Source organism: Eucyclogobius newberryi, unplaced genomic scaffold (genome assembly GCF_026437365.1).
Source record: "Eucyclogobius newberryi isolate DKJ021-1_F unplaced genomic scaffold, fEucNew1.0.hap1 SCAF_3, whole genome shotgun sequence".
Classification (NCBI taxonomy): domain Eukaryota; kingdom Metazoa; phylum Chordata; class Actinopteri; order Gobiiformes; family Gobiidae; genus Eucyclogobius; species Eucyclogobius newberryi.
The window spans coordinates 5095660-5114722 of record NW_027315945.1 but is presented as its reverse complement, the minus strand read 5'-3'; the positions used below and the strand labels follow the sequence as shown (position 1 = coordinate 5114722).

At 44.7% G+C, this 19063-nt stretch overlaps 2 protein-coding genes across 2 annotated transcripts in view; one reads left to right on the top strand and one right to left on the bottom strand.

Annotated features, from left to right (window-relative positions):
• Positions 1 to 19063, bottom strand: part of LOC140374501 (vitelline membrane outer layer protein 1 homolog) — a 321142-nt gene that overhangs the window by 269536 nt on the left and 32543 nt on the right. The gene's annotated exons all lie outside the window — the stretch shown is intronic.
• tap1 (transporter 1, ATP-binding cassette, sub-family B (MDR/TAP)) lies at positions 218 to 16445 on the top strand. The gene is made up of 12 exons (XM_072460742.1): positions 218 to 538; positions 2584 to 2806; positions 4733 to 4847; positions 4920 to 5050; positions 6810 to 7015; positions 7442 to 7639; positions 9757 to 9885; positions 10029 to 10223; positions 10894 to 11067; positions 12164 to 12326; positions 13490 to 13626; positions 15458 to 16445. Exons 1-12 carry the CDS (start codon positions 227 to 229, stop codon positions 15671 to 15673), a joined length of 2199 nt encoding a protein of 732 aa, XP_072316843.1. The 5' UTR covers positions 218 to 226; the 3' UTR covers positions 15674 to 16445.

Genomic DNA, 19063 nt, shown 5'->3' with positions numbered 1-19063 from the left:
TCCCTGAACACAATGCAACTGCAGTCAACAGTAAGAATAATTCACAATGACCACTCCCTCATCCACACACACACACACATTTGTCTGTTTGAACACACGTTACCATTTCCTACGTTCACTATGTCGCCATGATCCCCTTCACTTTTACTGTATCTGGAGTGTAGAATGTATTTTAAAGGGGTCTGTACCACGTTTACCAGTTGTGCCTTTTCTCCAGTTGTCCAGGATGAGTTGCGTCGGGCCTTTGCTGTGCGTGTGCCTGGACCTGCTCCTGGTCCACGGGCTCGGTTTGGCGCAGCACTCGTTGTCCCTGGCGTCCCTGCCGTTTGTGTCCCTGTGGGGCGGGTGTCTGTGCAGGGCTGCGCTGCTCCTGCTCTTCTGCTCCGCCGTCCCCGGGCTGCCCTCCTGGATGCGTGGCTTTCGGGGGCTCCAGAGTGTGGTTGTCCTGTGCCTCCACTTCCCCCTGTACACCAGCCTGCTGTGGGCCCTGGGCCGGCCCACTGCGGAGGAGCTGTGGAGCTGCCACTCCTGGATCAGGGTCAGTTCTGGTTCATTATGCTGGTGTTAATGTTAGAAGCTAGAATACTAGTTTCAACTTGTTCATGAGGTTAAATACAGCAGATACACCGTCATTCACAGCAGCCTTTTCACATTGTTTCATTCACATTTTAGTGTCTATAATAAGACTAAATCAGCTTTATATATCAGAACGTTTGTGTAGGTTTACTTGGTTTTTAGAATGAGAATGGAAAACCACAGCAGGAAAATACTTTTTTTTAGGTTAGGAGTGTGATCAATGAAAGGAATTTATATTTTCCTAGTTATTCCAAGTTATGAAATAAATAACATTTAACATTCAGCTGTAATTGATTGTGTTTCCATAACTTTATATTTAATTAGCATTTTTGAAGTATTGCATTCAGGACCCTCAATTTGCATAAACGTTGATATGCTGCTTGCTTCAGGTGAATCTTGTTTTGTGTGCATAAAAGTTAAAGCAAATTTTGAAAGGTGGAAACTCATTTAGACCTTAGTTATTTTATTACTTGGTTTACGGATCCGCCGCACTTAGATTATTGATTTCTACAATATAAATAAAATTAATTATTAATCAAATTTTTTTTTATAAAGTACCGCCGTCAACTTAAAATAGCATTAAATGAAATATAAATAGCGGTATTAAGTCAAAAGATTAGAGCGCGTGAGTCTGTGACGGGGCGGGTCCGTCCCTGCGCGCAGCCCCGGGACAGCATGTGAAGACGCTCGCCCGTTTCCGTGTCTGCTAGGCGCAGCGCTAACTTCTTTATATCGCAAATACACATTTTAAACCCGTTTACCACATTTTCTCCAGCTCGTTTTGACGTGACTAAGGCTGCACACTTAGAAGCGTCTGTTCTACTGATGCAAAACACGCTAAATCTACTTTTACACTCACCTGCTCTCTCACACTCGCCACTTTGCTTGGTGGAAAAACACATGGATAACATTATTAAAGTGTAACAACCTGCTACATTTAGACAAAAATGTAATCTAATAACTAAATAACAAGGCGAGTCTCTAGCAAAGATAAACCAAGCAGACTGTGCACAGTGCGTCCTCTGCAGGATTAGTGGTGTCATGACACAGAACAGAAAGGCCGCTCCTGTATCCAGGGCAACCAGCGCCCAGATATGTGCTTGAACGCTTAGAAACAGAACCAAAGTCACATTTGTTACTGGCTTTAATGAGGCGAGGGAAACGCAGTCACTGAAGCTTCAGCTGTTTTATCATGGAAAGTTCTGACTTTAAAGGAGCAAAATGTGACTTTTCTGATGGAGGTGCTTATCTCCATAGAGCTGACTCCTTGCCTAGAATATTCTGTATGGCATATGATATCTCCATGGAGACACGCAGTGGTCCCTCCCAGTTACAGGTCAAATCATAGTAACTCTAACCCTGTAATTAAATAGATGAATGATAGATAGCTGTAATGCCACACTGGAACATTCCAGGCAAAGCAAAAACATCTCCATAGAGACAAGCAGGTAGAGGACCCCCACCAGAAAAGTTACATAGTGCACTTTGAATACAAACAGGACAGAAGGCTCCACAGAAGTCTGTGTGTATAAAGTTTACAGATGAGGCTGGTCGCTCAGAGCACAGGTTAAACAGACTAAGGTTTAGTCTTTACACTATGGTGAGACTAAAAGCCATGATTTTGCTCTCACTTCATCCAGCTGTACGAGACCAAAAAGCAGGAAACGTGAGCTGTTGTTGTTTATGTCAAAATGATCATTCAGACAGTTGGATAAAGCAGGTCACATATCGAGGCGCGCTAACGAGAAAACAAGTAAATGAAGGAGTTTATTGTCGTTTTGGCTGTGATGTTAATAATGGTGAAATCACATCCTTATACATGACATTTCAATAATCTGACAGAAATCAGAGAACGATCTGACCTTTCGGTACACAAGTAAACATAGTCACTGGTTGAAAGTGTCAATACTCGTTACACTAAAACATGAAGCAGTCGTAATGTTTTGCCTCCGGTGTGAAGCCGTTTGGAGGCGTGGTTGTTCTCCTCATCCCGTGTGTGTTGCGCAGGTTGCCCAGGGTTACGGCGTGACCGCTCTGGCCGGGCTGTACTGGAGCCACTATGTCTCCTCCTGGCTGCGCGCCTCCTCTCGCCTCCTGCACTCCTGGTTCAGACCGGCTGCTCCTGAACAGAACCAAACGGACAGCCGGGTGAAAAAGCTGCTGAGATACATGCAGCCGTACAGCTGGAGGTTCACTGCCGTGCTGCTCATGGTCTTTGCATCCTCCTTTGGTCAGTACTTTTAAAAATCCTTCTCAAACGTTTAAACACATCCAGGAGCACTGTGCTGTAGGGCTGACTGACCATAACTATATCAAATAAATTGTTGTAAGGCTAGCCCAAATAAATTGTCTGTTTGCTGTAACCCGAGCCAACATTTTTCAAGTGGGTCGGATGTTTTTTTGCCATTTTTTGACTCGGAGTGACCGCCAGGGGTCAGGCTTCAACAGTCCAGGGGTCGGGCTTAAGCAGTCCAGGAGTCGGGCTTCAACAGTCCAGGGGTCAGGCTTCAACAGTCCAGGGGTCAGGCTTCAACAGTCCAGGGGTCAGGCTTCAACAGTCCAGGGGTCAGGCTTCAACAGTCCAGGGGTCGGGCTTCAACAGTCCAGGGGTCAGGCTTCAACAGTCCAGGGGTCAGGCTTCAACAGTCCAGGGGTCGGGCTTCAACTGTCCAGGGGTCGGGCTTCAACAGTCCAGGGGTCGGGCTTCAACAGTCCAGGGGTCAGGCTTCAACAGTCCAGGGGTCAGGCTTCAACAGTCCAAGGGTCAGGCTTCAACAGTCCAGGGGTCAGGCTTCAACAGTCCAGGGGTCAGGCTTCAACAGTCCAGGGGTCAGGCTTCAACAGTCCAGGGGTCGGGCTTCAACAGTCCAGGGGTCGGGCTTCAACAGTCCAGGGGTCGGGCTTAAGCAGTCCAGGGGTCGGGCTTCAACAGTCCAGGGGTCAGGCTTCAACAGTCCAGGGGTCAGGCTTCAACAGTCCAGGGGTCAGGCTTCAACAGTCCAAGGGTCAGGCTTCAACAGTCCAGGGGTCAGGCTTCAACAGTCCAGGGGTCGGGCTTCAACAGTCCAGGGGTCGGGCTTCAACAGTCCAGGGGTCGGGCTTCAGCAGTCCAGGGGTCGGGCTTCAACAGTCCAGGGGGTCAGGCTTCAACAGTCCAGGGGTCAGGCTTCAACAGTCCAGGGGTCGGGCTTCAACAGTCCAGGGGTCAGGCTTCAACAGTCCAAGGGTCAGGCTTCAACAGTCCAGGGGTCAGGCTTCAACAGTCCAGTGGTCAGGCTTCAACAGTCCAGGGGTCGGGCTTCAACAGTCCAGGGGTCAGGCTTCAACAGTCCAGGGGTCGGGCTTCAACAGTCCAGGGGGTCAGGCTTCAACAGTCCAGGGGTCGTGCTTCAACAGTCAATGACGAAAAACGTCTCAATCAACCCGATCGGGAGACTAAATCTCACGATTTTAAGATATTTCAATTGACCTTTTGTATGTCGTTACCCTTTATTTTAGTAGCGAAGGCGAGCGGGGGGAACTGCGATGTCGCTGCTGGGCGTGTTTCCCACCCAGAATGCATTGTGTAACTCAAATTTCAATCAAGTCACACCGTGATAGAGCGTGGCATGTACTATGGACACTTCAGTGGCGCCAACAGAGGCAAACCAACTTGTAAAAAGCAATATAACTACTCGTGGAGGACTGAATATGAAGACGCACATGCACTGAGCAATGCGTCATCAGTCCTTTGGGATGTAAGATAGGTTAACCAGCGTGATAAAAACATTCAAAACGGTGGTTTAGGAAAGACCCAAAGGCGAAATAATTGAAAAATAAAAGATTTTGACGTTTTTTCAAGAAAATGCAGATTTTTTTTCTTCAGTCGACTAGTTTCATACCGGGTCGGTCGGGTTACGGCAAACAGACATATTATTTTCCTCAGCCTAATTTGATAATGTTTTTTCTGGACTATAGTTTACATTTATTTGGCTGATAATGTATTTAGAAAGTCTCAAAGTACAATCATCGTTTGACTGGGCGACACTATAACATTAGTTGCACCTCATCAGTTCTGTGACCTGCTGGAGACTGGGACAGGAGTGGTCTGACTGGTTTTGGGGGGCAGAGATGATGTGAGTTGTGTTGCATGTGAGTGACGAGGCGTGTGGTACAGGTGAGATGGCCTTCCCTCAGTACACCGGGCGAGTGGCCGACTGGATCATGAACAAAGAGGCTCCAGAGGCCTTCACAGAGGCCATCACCCGCATGATTCTGATGACCATAGCCAGGTACGGTGCTCTAACTACCGTTCACTGGCTAATGCTAACAGTGCTACATACCGTGTGTGTGTCGTTCTTCAGTGCAGTGCTGGAGTTCCTGTGTGACCTCACATACAACGTGACCATGAGCCACATCCACACAATCGTCCAGGGAGAGGTGTTCCAGGCCGTGCTCAAGCAGGACATCAGATTCTTTCAGGCTACTACCACCGGTGAGCACGTTTAGCAGCATGAGCCAGGCCGTCCTCCCGCACCACAAACTCTGAGAACCTCACAGAAGACTGAAAGCTATAGAGAATGCCCGAATACAATACAACTGTCCAACGTACTCATTTTTGATCAATGTAAAGCATATTTTATTTGTCAGAACACATGTACAGTTGAAACCAGACATTTACATACACTATATAAAAAGACACATGCACATTTTTTTCTCATTGTCAGATATAAAATCTGAATAAACTTTCCCGCTTTTAGGTCAGTAAGGATTAACAAAATGATTTATGTTTGTAAAATGACAGATCAATGAGAAGTATACATTTTAATTTTTTTATTCTTCATTTGGTCATTTCTTGAATGTCAAAAATTCAAATCATTAATATTTAGTACAGCCTTTAAATTGTAGGACGTGGGTCAAACGTTTTTGATATCCATCCACAAGCTTCGCACAATAGTTGGCAGGGATTCTTCTTGACAGAACTGTGTAATTGAGACAGGTTTTGCATTTTCGATTGGATTGAGATCAGGACTTTGTGATGGCCATTCCAAAACTTTACCTTTTATCCTCAACCCACTTGGTCACCAGTTTGGGAGTGTGCTTTGGGTCATTGTCCATTTGGAAGAACTTTGATGTGTTTTGTTTTGAGTGATGGCCTCTCCTGCCAGAGCAGCCTTTCAGCCCATGTCGGACCCGTCTCACTGTGGATAATGATGCATCTTCACTAGGTCTTCTGCTTTCGTTCTTGGGTTCAAACGCACACGTCGGACCAAAGCTCGTTCATCTCTGGGGCCCAAAAGCCGTCTCCTTCCTGAGCGGTGTGATGGCTGGACATTCCCGTTGTGTTTATATCGTGGCACCTTCAGGCGTTCAGAAAGTGTACCCAAGGATGATTTGTGCAAGTCCACAATTCTATTTCTGATATCCTGACTAATTTCTTTAGACTTTCCCACTTTGTTACACAAAGAATTAGAGTGTTTCAGGTGTGCGAAACAATCCCTGCCAAAATCCCTGCCAACTATTGGGCGAAGCTTGTGGATGGATATCAAAAACGTTTGACCCAAGTCCTACAATTTAAAGGCAAGAGTACCAAATATTAATGATTTGTAAACGTTTGAACATTCAAGTAATGGCAAAATTACAAATAAAAAATGTCTTTAAAATGTATACTTCTGATTGATCTGCCATTTTACAAAAATAAATAATTATGTCAATCCAAACAGACCAGCGGCGCGCAGGTGAGTGTAACAGTAGATTTAGCGTGTTTTGCATCAGTAGAACAGACGCTTCTAAGTGTGCAGCCTTAGTCACGGCAAAACGCGCTGGAGAAAATGTGGTAAACGGGTTTGAAATGTGTATTTGCGATATAAAGACGCGCAGTAGACAGGGAAACGGGCGCGTGTCTTCACCTGCTCTTCCCGGGGCCGCGGACGGAGCGGCTCCGTCACAACAATGCTTTCCAAAATAAATGACTAATGCAGGATTTTGGCGTAAAATTGCTTCACACGCTCTTATCTTTTGACTTAATACCGCTTTTTATATTTCATTTAATGCTATTTTGCGTTGTTTTTAAATTAAATTGATAATAATTGATTTTATTTATATTGTAGAAATCAATGATCTAAGTGCGGCGGATCCGTAAACCAAGTAATAAAATATCTGCGGCCTTAGATCCATGGTTTATTACCTCTGTGACAGTCACAGTCTTGTGCCTCCTGGGGCACCCCTTAATATAAGATCCTCTTTTAAACTAGGTGAGCTGGTGTCGCGCATCACGACAGACACGAACGACATGAGTGAGGCTCTGAGCGAGAAGCTGAGCCTGCTCATGTGGTACTTTGCTCGCTTCATCTTCATCCTCTACTTCATGCTGTGTCAGTCGGGGAAGCTCACTCTGCTCACGTGCATGGCCCTGCCCATCATCTGGGTCGTCCCGAAGCTCATCGGACACTTCAGCCAGGTAACAGCACTAATGATTATTATTTCTACAAATACAGCTGTCACACCACTGGATATCAAACTGGTGCTTGTCCAAAGTTTTTCAGAACATTTTTCTGAAAATTAATCAGAAAATATGATTTCATTCTTTTAATGTGTCTTGAACCCTGAACCCCAGAGCTTGTCCTGGAGCATAAATGACAGATGAGGTCCTTCTTTGTTTTGTGTAACTGTCTTTTTAAAGATGGGGTTTTTCACTGCCCTTTGGATTACAGCATTCAACTTCTAATAACATTTTTATATTGAGAGTTAAAAGTTCAGTTTTAATAAAGAACATACTTATCTTAATTCATTTATATTCTTGGTCCAGTGGGTGAGGGCTAAAATAGTCTAGTGCCTTTCACAAAGCAGGGTTTATACTCACCAGTATCGCAATATTTCTTTTCAGGCCATTTCTACCAAAGTCCAGGAGTCGTTGGCCAAAGCAAACCAGGTTGCCACAGAGACCTTCTCCAACATGAAGACGGTGCGCTGCTTCGCCAACGAGGAGGGTGAGACCGAGCGGTACAAGAGGAGCCTGGACCAGACCTACACCCTGAACAAGAAGGAAGCAGCAGCCTACGCTGGGACCACCTGGGCCAACAGTGTGAGTACTACAGAGTACTACAGAGTACTACAGAGTACTACAGAGTGTGAGTACTACACACTGACTCTGGACCACCTGGGCCAACAGTGTGAGTACTACAGAGTACTACAGAGTACTACAGAGTACTACAGAGTGTGAGTACTACACACTGACTCTGGACCACCAGGCCAACAGTGTGAGTACTACAGAGTACTACAGAGTACTACAGAGTACTGCAGAGTACTACAGAGTACTACTGAGTACTACAAAGTGTGAGTACTACACACTGACTCTGGACCACCTGGGCCAACAGTGTGAGTACTGCAGAGTACTGCAGAGTACTGCAGAGTACTACAGAGTGTGAGTACTACACACTGACTCTGGACCACCTGGGCCAACAGTGTGAGTACTACAGAGTACTACAGAGTACTACAGAGTACTGCAGAGTACTACAGAGTACTACTGAGTACTACAAAGTGTGAGTACTACACACTGACTCTGGACCACCTGGGCCAGTCTGAAAAAGCACCTGAAAGCTCGAAACTGGTGACAACATGCAGGATCTGCACCTGTCAGAGCCTTGGTTTTTTTTCTGAACAATGATACATTTGAACAAAGTCATCAGCACGACTAATAATAATTAATGAGGAATTGTGAGTTTGTGTCTTTATTTCTAATCCTTCCTCTCACTCGCTCATGCACGTGCAGGAGCAGAGCTGGACGTGGAGAAAGGCAGACAAATCAGCTCACACAGAGAAATCAAAGACAGAGGGGACAGTAGACTCTGTGTTCTCTGTATGTTAAAGGTCCCATATCAGGCTATTTTTCCCCTTTCGTAGTCTTCTCTCAGGGCATATTTGATCATACTAAGTGTTGTGCAACACCCATAACACAATAAAAAAATATCACCCATATCTTGGACCCGCCCACAAACCCGGAAATGTAGACGGCTTAGTTTGAGATTCGCCCCCACCAGCGATGAATGCTTATTGGCTCAATCTGCCGCTTATTCAGGGAGTTATGAGCACAAACAGCTGATGAACTAATACGGTTCTAGAATTAATTGTGCAAATTCTCTGCGGCGCATTTCTCTCCACATTTAGTTCTTTTAGAAGCGACAGAAAACATGAGGCCAGTTGTGTGTCACATGTGATCAGCAGCATGTGAACCACTCTGCCACAAGTGTTATTCACCACCAGCATCACACCATTTGAATCTTGAAGTGAAGTTGTCTGTCATCACAATGTATGATTAAATGTCCACTGTGTAACTGTGTGTGTGGAGGGTCTTCCACCTGCTTATCACATCATGAAATGTACTACTGTCTTCAAAACAGTCCAGAATTCAATCCAGGGATTCTTAATTAATGGACTAATGCCTACAAAGGTTTTGGCAAAACTAGGACTGTGTTACCGCGGGTGACGGTCGAGAGGCGTTATCAGACTCTTGTCAAGGGCGTCTAAAGGGCGAGAGTCCTCACTGGGCATCAACATAATACACACTTCATGAACGACAAGAGTTTTGTCTTTTTTCACTAACTGGACTTCATCTTCATCTTTCTATTGTAGTTTTCTGTTTGTAAGTAACACCTTTCAACCCGGGCGGGACGAGGGCTCATGGATATTGGTTCCTATTTAGTGGCACGGTTTAGTTGTACTGTACACATATTATAGTGTCAAATCAGTTCAAGTAAATAATGATGTTCTTTCAACATATCATCATGTGGCCACATGTTATTATCCATCCATCCATTTTCTACCGCTTGTTCCCTTTCGGGGTCGCGGGTGACTGGAGCCTATCCCAGTGACTTCGGGCCTTAGGCGGGGTACACCCTGGACAGTGGCCAACTCGTCACAGACATAGACAACTCGTCACAGACATAGACCTTACAGACATCCATTCACTCTCACATTCATTATCTTGTCATTGTCTTTGGATGGTGGGAGGAGCCGGAGAACCCGGAGAGAACCCACAATCTCCTTCTTGGGAGGCAAGAGCGCTAACCGCCTCTGCCACCGTGCACCCCCTGTATGCACGTGTTATTATATCTATCTCAAACGACGAGTGCTGGGCTCTGTTCCTGGTAATATCATCTGCAGACCTTCTGTTGTTCTGATGTGCCTGTGTTTCTCTTGCAGATGACCACTCTGACTCTGAAGGTGTGCATCCTGTACTACGGGGGCACGCTGGTGACGCAGGGGACCGTGAGCGGGGGGGACCTGGTGTCCTTCGTCATGTACGAGCTGCAGTTCACCTCTGCTGTGGAGGTATTCTCACTGCTGAACACTTCATCCATCACCACAGGAGCTCTTTCATGTTCACTGTTTATGTCTTCCATGTATTAACTGTTATTTAAGCAGGTGAAATCCCATGAGATCCAAACCTCTCTCACGTCCCGTCTCTGTTCTAGGCGGTCATGCGTTTTTACCCCGAGGTGAGGAAAGCCATCGGAGCCTCAGAGAAAATCTTTCAGTATTTAGACCGGATTCCTGACATTCCTCCGGATGGAACCCTGGCCCCTGAACAGCTAACGAAAGAAATAGAATTCAAGAATGTGAAGTTTTCCTATTCCGGCCAGATGGATGAGAACAGTCTAGTGCTCAAGGTGAGTAACGAGTGGTGGGCGGGGCACTTTTCTTATCCATTCAGGGGTCACGATTCAATATGATAATTGGTTGAGCTTCAGTAGAACAAACATGTATGCTGCTTTTTCTTTGATTTTGTTAAATAACGCAACAACGCCTTTATTTAATGACACGTAAAGCCATAAGCAGTGTTTAAAAGTTCTAATTTTGTCATTCCTGGGTTTATTAATGTAAAATAAAAAGCACTGAAAGATGAAAGCCACGTCTGTTAGGATACAGTAGTACGGACAGGGCTGCACAAAGGTCCAAATTCAGTTTAAAAAAGTAAACCGACTATTTAAATAATGAAAATGATACAGCCATAGCTTTAGATTAAATAAAGACTTTCACATTGGCCAGCACTGCAATAATAGGCCATTAAGAAACAGCTTAAATAAGATGGTGAATGGATTGTAGTCAGGGGCAGGGAGGTTTTGAAAGAAAATCATGTCATTTCATGTCATTTTGAGAAACAAATTCCATTTCGCGAGCCCTTATACTTAAAAATATAAGGATTGAGCCAATGTTTTTAATTCTCTCAAATTTGTTAACGGCCTAAAACTCCTGTGTGATCATAAATAATACAAAATGACTGACCTAATTACCCATGATGCATCCCTCTGTAACCCAGCGTCCCTCGTGTGTGTTCAGGGAGCGTCGTTTAAGATCCACCTGGGGAAGACCAACGCTCTGGTGGGTCTGAACGGCTCCGGGAAGTCCACCTGCGTCAAGCTCCTGGAGCGGTTCTACCAGCCCCAGGAGGGCCTCATCCTGCTGGACGGGGAACCGCTCCAGAGGTACCAGAACCAGTACCTGCACCAGAAGGTGAGGCTGATCCAATGGTGACAGAACTACTCAGTTTTGTGGACTCAAAGTGCAAAAAATGACTTCAAAAATACAAATGTCGGTTAAAAAATCGACTTGAGTTTGAAAAGTTTTGAGAATTGTTAACACGTAATACTTTGTGATCTTTTTTGGTCGGTGAATTTTATTGAATAATGTTTTTTATTTGTCACCATGAACATGCTAAAAATAACAAAAAGTGGTAAAAGTATCATTGACATTTTAGTTCAAAAATGAGTGAAAGTAATGAAAGTACAGTTAATGCCCCTCTGCCCTCTGCTCTCTGCCCTCTGCTCTCTGCTCTCTGCCCTCTGCTCTCTGCCCTCTGCTCTCTTGACCCCCTGCCTCTCTGCTCTCTGCCCTCTGCTCTCTGCTCTCTGCCCTCTGCTCTCTGCTCTCTGCCCTCTGCTCTCTGCCCTCTGCTCTCTTGTCCCCCTGCCTCTCTGCCCTCTGCTCTCTGCTCTCTGCCCTCTGCTCTCTTGACCCCCTGCCTCTCTGCCCTCTGCTCTCTGCTCTCTGCCCTCTGCTCTCTGCCCTCTGCCCTCTGCTCTCTGACCCCCTGCCTCTCTTGACCCCTTGCCTCTCTGCCCTCTTCTCTCTGCTCTCTGCCCTCTGCTCTCTGCCCTCTGCCCTCTGCTCTCTGACCCCCTGCCTCTCTTGACCCCCTGCCCCTCTGCCCTCTGCTCTCTTGACCCCCTGCCTCTCTGCCCTCTGCTCTCTGCTCTCTGCCCTCTGCTCTCTGCCCTCTGCCCTCTGCTCTCTGACCCCCTGCCTCTCTTGACCCCTTGCCTCTCTGCTCTCTGCCCTCTGCTCTCTGCCCTCTGCCCTCTGCTCTCTGACCCCCTGCCTCTCTTGACCCCCTGCCTCTCTGCCCTCTGCTCTCTGCTCTCTGCCCTCTGCTCTCTGCCCTCTGCCCTCTGCTCTCTGACCCCCTGCCTCTCTTGACCCCCTGCCTCTCTGCCCTCTGCTCTCTGCTCTCTGCCCTCTGCTCTCTGCCCTCTGCCCTCTGCTCTCTGACCCCCTGCCTCTCTTGACCCCCTGCCTCTCTGCCCTCTGCTCTCTGCCCCTCTGCCCTCAGGTTGCAGTGGTGAGCCAGGACTGCCTGCTGTTCGCGCGCTCTGTGGAGGAGAACATCACGTACGGGTTTGAGAAGGCGTCTGAGGCGGAGCTGAAGAGGGCGGCGGAGCTGGCCTCTGCTCATGACTTCATCACTACGCTGCTCCCAGACGGATACAACACAGGTTTGGACCAGAACACAACAGTACGGATGTTTTTAACCTCCACATGTTATGGAGCATATGGATTACTTTTAAAAAAACTCTTTGCACGTCACCTCGCTGCTACTTCTGTTTTCTCTGAGCCTCACTAAAATCATCAATATTTAAAGGTCCCACGGATAACAAGTCACTGTGGGAGTTACAGGCAGCATGCTGAGGTGTAACCAGGGGTTGAAGTGGGCCGGAACGAGGCCTCGAGTCCAACTCAAACAGAACCGTGCAATCAGATTAGTTTATTTCATGGACATTGGTCATCTTTCATTTAGAACATTTAGTGCTTCACTCATTGGATCTGCCAAAATGTGATGATTTCAGTCCTTGTGCTATTATGTCATGTACTTTTTCCTCGTAAGCAGCCATGTTTGTTTTGAAACAGACAGATCATGTGTGTCCCTGATTGGCTAATCCACCTGTCACTCACGGTGACCAGACTGATCGTGTTCTGTATAAAAAATACAGAAAAAATCCTTTTGGATTTTCCAGGCAAAGTTTTGTCAAAGAAAATTCTGCAAACTATTGAAGTTATTTTTCAGTTCTTTGTACTTTATCTTCCAATACTTCCATTACTATGAAAACCCACTGATTAAATGGCATGTCATTTATTTTATGTGTAATATCGTATGGTGTTTGCATTCAGTCACCTGCTTGTCTCCATGGAGATGGATATGTTTTGGGGGAAACTGTGGAAAAATTCCAGGCAAAGAAATGCAGATGATGGCAGGCCCTCCATCAGACAAACTGACACAACGTTCATGATTACCGCACTGTCATTGTCCCATTGTGGATGACGGTTCGATTTGGAACATTCTTCATTCAACTCTTTAAACCTGCTCATTCTGTGCTCTCAGTGGTGTCAAGTTAGACTTTACTCAGCTCTGACCTTCTTTCCAAGGACTTTGAGCAAGTATTTATCAGGAAAACAGTTTATATCCCAATATTACATTTGAGTGACGTCAGAAATGAGGCTTGTCTTGGGACTATAGAAACTTCAGCTTCTGCGCCAAAGTATCTGAGCATAAGCGCTTTGATTTCCCCCCGAATACCACTGAATTATAAATGACATTTGCTGTTTTCTAAATGTTGATTTTTTGCCGAAGTGATTTCAGCTTTTATAATGGTGTGTCCAGACGCAGGAGAGAAGGGCGGGCAGGTGTCGGGAGGGCAGAAGCAGCGCATAGCCATCGCCCGAGCGCTCATCAGACGCCCTCAGATCCTCATTTTGGACAACGCCACCAGTGACTTGGACGCAGAGACAGAGAAGAAGGTGGGGACAGTACGCAGTCATTTTATACTGTTACTATTTTATACTTTGTGCTGTTTTAGGTGGGACAGTCAAGTTTGATCCTTTTTATATTTAAAATCTTCTATAACTTACAATTCACAGAATTTATTTTTAGGTTTTGTGGATATAAGATTATAATTCTGAAATTATTATATGAAATGTACCAAACACACACACAGACACACACAGACACACACAGACACACACACACACACAGACACACACACACACACACACACACACACATACACACACAGACACACACAGACACACACACACACACACAGACACACACACACACACACACACACATACACATACACACACAGACACACACACACATACACACACAGACACACACACACACACACACACACACATACACATACACACACAGACACACACACACTCACACACACACACATACACACACAGACACACACACACACACACACACACATACACACACAGACACACACACACACACACACACACACACAGACACATACACATACACACACCACACACACACACACACATACACACACACAGACACACACACACAGACACACACACACCACACACACACACACACACATACACACACACACACACACACAGGGGTTCAGATTAAGGATTTTCACTTGTATAGCAGTGCAGCTAAACAATCCGTTAATTTTTTGAAATTTGTATAGCAATTTCATAATTGCATAGCAAAACACGAAAGTGACTAACAATCAATATTTTCCATTGATATAACACGATCATTTATTTAAATGTATTTGTAAACATTCTATTAAAGAAAACTCTTAACAAATTAACTTTTAAACACTTAAAAAAAAAAAATCTTTAAATAAAACTTGCAAATAAAATTAATTGTTGAACAAATTAATCAACACAAAGTCAGAGCCTTATTTACAACTTTCTTCCATATCATCATCAATCAGATGACTATTTGCAGGAGTCTCATTTACATATTAATTGTCATTACACACAAAAAATATGTATTAAGTTTCTGATAAAGGTTGCTGTGGCGACCATCATGGTGTATTTTATGTGTTATTCAAATTGTACCGCTCTATTTGACGTTCAATTCCATTTTTCGTTTTTCTACTTGATGACGGTCCCTAAGTACTCTCGTCACCGCTCCCGCTGCAAATTTGATGACGGTCCCTAAGCACGCGCATCGGCTCTGCACATTCGGATCAGTGTAATTCGCTGCACCCAAAATACGCATCTGATTGTTAAAAACGAGGTTGTGTCACTTGACAGTGTAAATATGAGTGTTTGGCATGTGAATGATCTGCAAAGACTTTTGCGTTTAGGAGCTATTGACCTCGGAAATCCCAATCTGTGACGCTAACTTTACCACACGTGGCTCCTCCCACTTTCAGACTCGATCTGAGACAGCAGCGGGACTCGTCATGTCAACACACGTCCTACATGTGTCATGCCGTTATTGACGATCGATTGAAGAGTGATCAGTACTTTTTGGCGCTTTGGTTATACAATTGAACACACATTTTTGTATCGCAAAAGCTGCGATACAAAAGCACTTTTTTCTGACGAACGCATCGCATTTGAGAGAAACTGCGTCGCATTTTGCGATGCGATACCGCTTATTCTGAACCCTGCACACACACACAGAGACACACACACACAGAGACACACACACACATACACACACACACACACACACGCCTTGGGTTTAATTGTGAACTATATCATAACGCATGTGTTCACCTGCCTCTTACTTATTGGAAATGCAAAGTATATTTTCTTATCCAAAACAATGATCATATTCTGTTTCCAGGTTCATGACGCCGTGCTGAGTCTGCCCGACCACTGCACCGTGCTGCTCATCTCCAATAAGATGGAGGTGGTGAGGCGTGCGGACCATATCGTGTTCCTCCACCAGGGGGCGGTGCCGGAGCAGGGCAGTCATGAGGCGCTGATGGAGCTGAAAGGACACTACGCTCAGCTGGTGGACAAGCAGAACGCAGGCTTCCAGAGACACGCGCTCAGCTGAGACGTAACACTTCTGTTCGGGCTGGACACGTTGTTGTTTTGAGTCGGTATCAAGTCCTTTGTAATATAATTCTCTTTTGCCTGTGTGAGAATGAGAAAACTCCTCACGCGCTGCAAGAGTTAAAGTTTGGGCGACAACTTTTACTGTCACATAGTTAAGATTGGTATACATGCGTTGGCGGTGACGTCATACAGCCGGGACTTCCCCATAGCGGCCATTTTAAAAGGGGCACGCAATATATAAAAACCAACACGACTGCATCCTTTTCTACAGCATCATGAGCTACGAATACTTTGATTCTTTAGACGATAACGGCAAAACTAAGGCACACGACAAAGCTCTCATTTCTTGGTCAGTCAACAGAGCGATGTCCGAACAGAAAGCAGTTTTTTGGCATTTTGGCCTCATATTTCCTGGATTTCGTATGTAGTAGACGTGCTGTTGTGCCCCTTTCAAAATGGTGGACTCGGTTGCCACTGCACAAGTTCCCGGATGTATATGTATGTATATATTTTAGATTTAGTTAAAATGTAACACATTTGATCTCATTTTGGCAATGTTTTTGGTTCAGAATCAGAATCAGAAAAGGTTTATTGCCATTGTCAATGAACAAAATTCACAACGGGAACTTCCTTGGGTGATAATTTCACTTCCTGATTGTCACACTAAGAAGTTCCATTATGCTGCAACTTGTTGAACACTGGGCCAAAAAGCCTCTAATGTCATGTTATATTATGACGTGCCTGAAGCATTTGGGTTTCTTGCATGTAAATTGTGACAAATGTTTGGATGGAATTCTGAGTCTCCTGAGTGTGATGTTTATAATATAAATCCTGTAATTTACTTCACAAACTTGTAAAGTTGTCATTTATAATAACAGTACCACAGGTATTATCCCTCCAACTTAGAAAATAATATCTAAATCTAATGGTCAATCACTAGACACTACATTTGAAGCATAATATTTTAGATTTGCACATTTTCAATGAAATGTGTTTGAAATGATTAGAGGCCCATGGTTTTTGAGGGCGACCATGTTCTCGACTTTTCCCTGGGAAAGGTTGATTGTGTTGATTGTACCTATAACTTTTACTGAAACAGCTTTTCCATATCTGACCATTGTGAAACATCGTAGTAGTAAACCAATTTCAGATTTTGTGAAACATAAACGTTAAACTCATGGTTCTGGAATTATTTACATAAAGACCTTGAATTGGAATCTGCAGTGTCATTGAAAAGACTGTTTTTCTTTGGGAGAGCTTTACTGTGTTTTTACTAAGTCTTTCTTATAAAAGAGATTCTGAATCTCAATGGGATTTAAATAAAGGTATATTAAAGAATAATAAAAGAATGAAAGACTACTTTAGGTAGGATAATACAGTTTTTAAATTAATATTTTCTGGTGACAATGGCCAATTTCAGTTATTTTTATCTAGTTACCTGGAGGATATTTCATTCCAAAAATGGTTATGTTTTAATATAGAGAATACCATTAAAAAAAATATATATATATATATATATATATATATATATATATATATATTATAGGAATGAAAATAAAATGGACAATAAATAAACGTGAAACTTCTTATGTATCATATCGTTTGACAACATAATTCACTTTTAACGTGTGAGGACAAATAAAGAGTAAAATATAAAATATATATATTTTTCGTTCCAGATATACACTGAAAATAAAGACAAAGCCGCAGAGCGGCGTTGATGGCTCTCGCCACCCGCGCGACCGCCTTTCCGTGCGACCGCCCCACGTGTCCAGAGGACGTACACCAATTTGAGGCCAGTGGGCGTAAGACCCTAGGAGGAGTTTGTTAAAGTTTGACGTGAACCAAATTGCTGACTCAGCGTCTTTTCATTATCAAAGGACGATGGCGGCCATAGGGTTAGTCCGGGGGCGTGGTCACAATAATATTTTTGTATAAAATAACATCAGAAATAAACGGACTTTTAACAAGTTCATTAGGCTATAATCTGTCACTGTCAGGGTATGTCAAAATAAAACTCCTTCTGTATCTGTTGTTGTTTTATGGCGGTTGGCATTCGAGTGTTGCATTACCGCCAGACCGGCTTTATTCCAGGGCTGACTCTTCTTCATCTTCCTCTCCTTCTGTGATGTTCGGTGCTTCCACCGTACAGCTTTATTCTTTAGGCTTTGATATTTCCCCTGATGTCGCTGCTTGGTAGCCGTGCATCTACTAGATTGACTCTGATCACTCTGATTCTCCAAAAGTAGACCCCCATCACTTCGACTCCCATTCAGCGCCTTTAGCCTGTTTTCTGTTTCTGCCTAATCAAGCTCCTTTGTTCCAAGGAATCTCCCTGCAGCTTTAGCAATGATCCTGATCCTTTCAGTTCTGCTTTGAGTCTGAGCAGCTCAGTTTACAACATCCACCATAAAGAGTACAAAATCCTCTCTATCCACAACCAGGGTATTCTCATTAATTCTGGAACCTGCACACTTGGGACCTCCACTCTTGAAACCTTCACACTTCTTGGGAGCCACGCTGGCCTTTCTCATTTCGCTCTGGCTGGGAGCAGCGCTGGCTCCTCTCTCTGTATTTACTCTAAACTCATTACTTGAAACTTTCTTGACTGCATCTGCATAGGATATACCTTGAGAGACCTTTATTTTATGCACCTCAGCAGCTCTTTTGCTAAACCTGCATCCCCCGTAGGCAGAGCTGTGTTCTTCCCCACAGTTACAGCACTTCAGTTCTGCTCCTTCGTCACACTTCCCATACTCGTGATCTCCTGCACATTTACCACATCTTTGCCTCCCTCTACAGACCGCTGCAATATGCTCAAAACGCTGGCACTTAAAGCCACGCAGGGGCGGCGGAACATGGCCTGACGCTATAGCACATGAACCCAATGAACACCTTACTAGGCAGGCACCTCCCTTCAAGTGTTACCATTACCGACAAGCTGTCACATCTTACCCCAGACCGGGTCACCTTCAAACGCCTAGCGTCCACCACCTTAGCTCCAGTCAAATTCCCCTTTACTTCATCCACAGACGTCGCCGTAGGGACACCTACGATAACTCCTCTGACCATATTTTTTTCAGCATCAGACACAAGAATGTCCTTTCCACCCAGACGTTTAGTTCCAATCGCGTCCGTGTCCTTGCCAGTGAGCCAACCCTAAGGACATTCACACGCTTGATCACTCCCACAGCTACAATTAGGCTCTTTCAATGCCACTGGATTCCACTCCTTAAAGGATGCACTATCCTGTGCAAGCTTTATGATCACCTTACACACTCTGCTATCACCACTGATATCAATAGCTTCAGCTCCGTCCTGCTGCTCATTCCCAGAACCCTCGGACGAGCTAAGGGACTTTTTACGTTTCCGGGCACCAGCAGCCAGA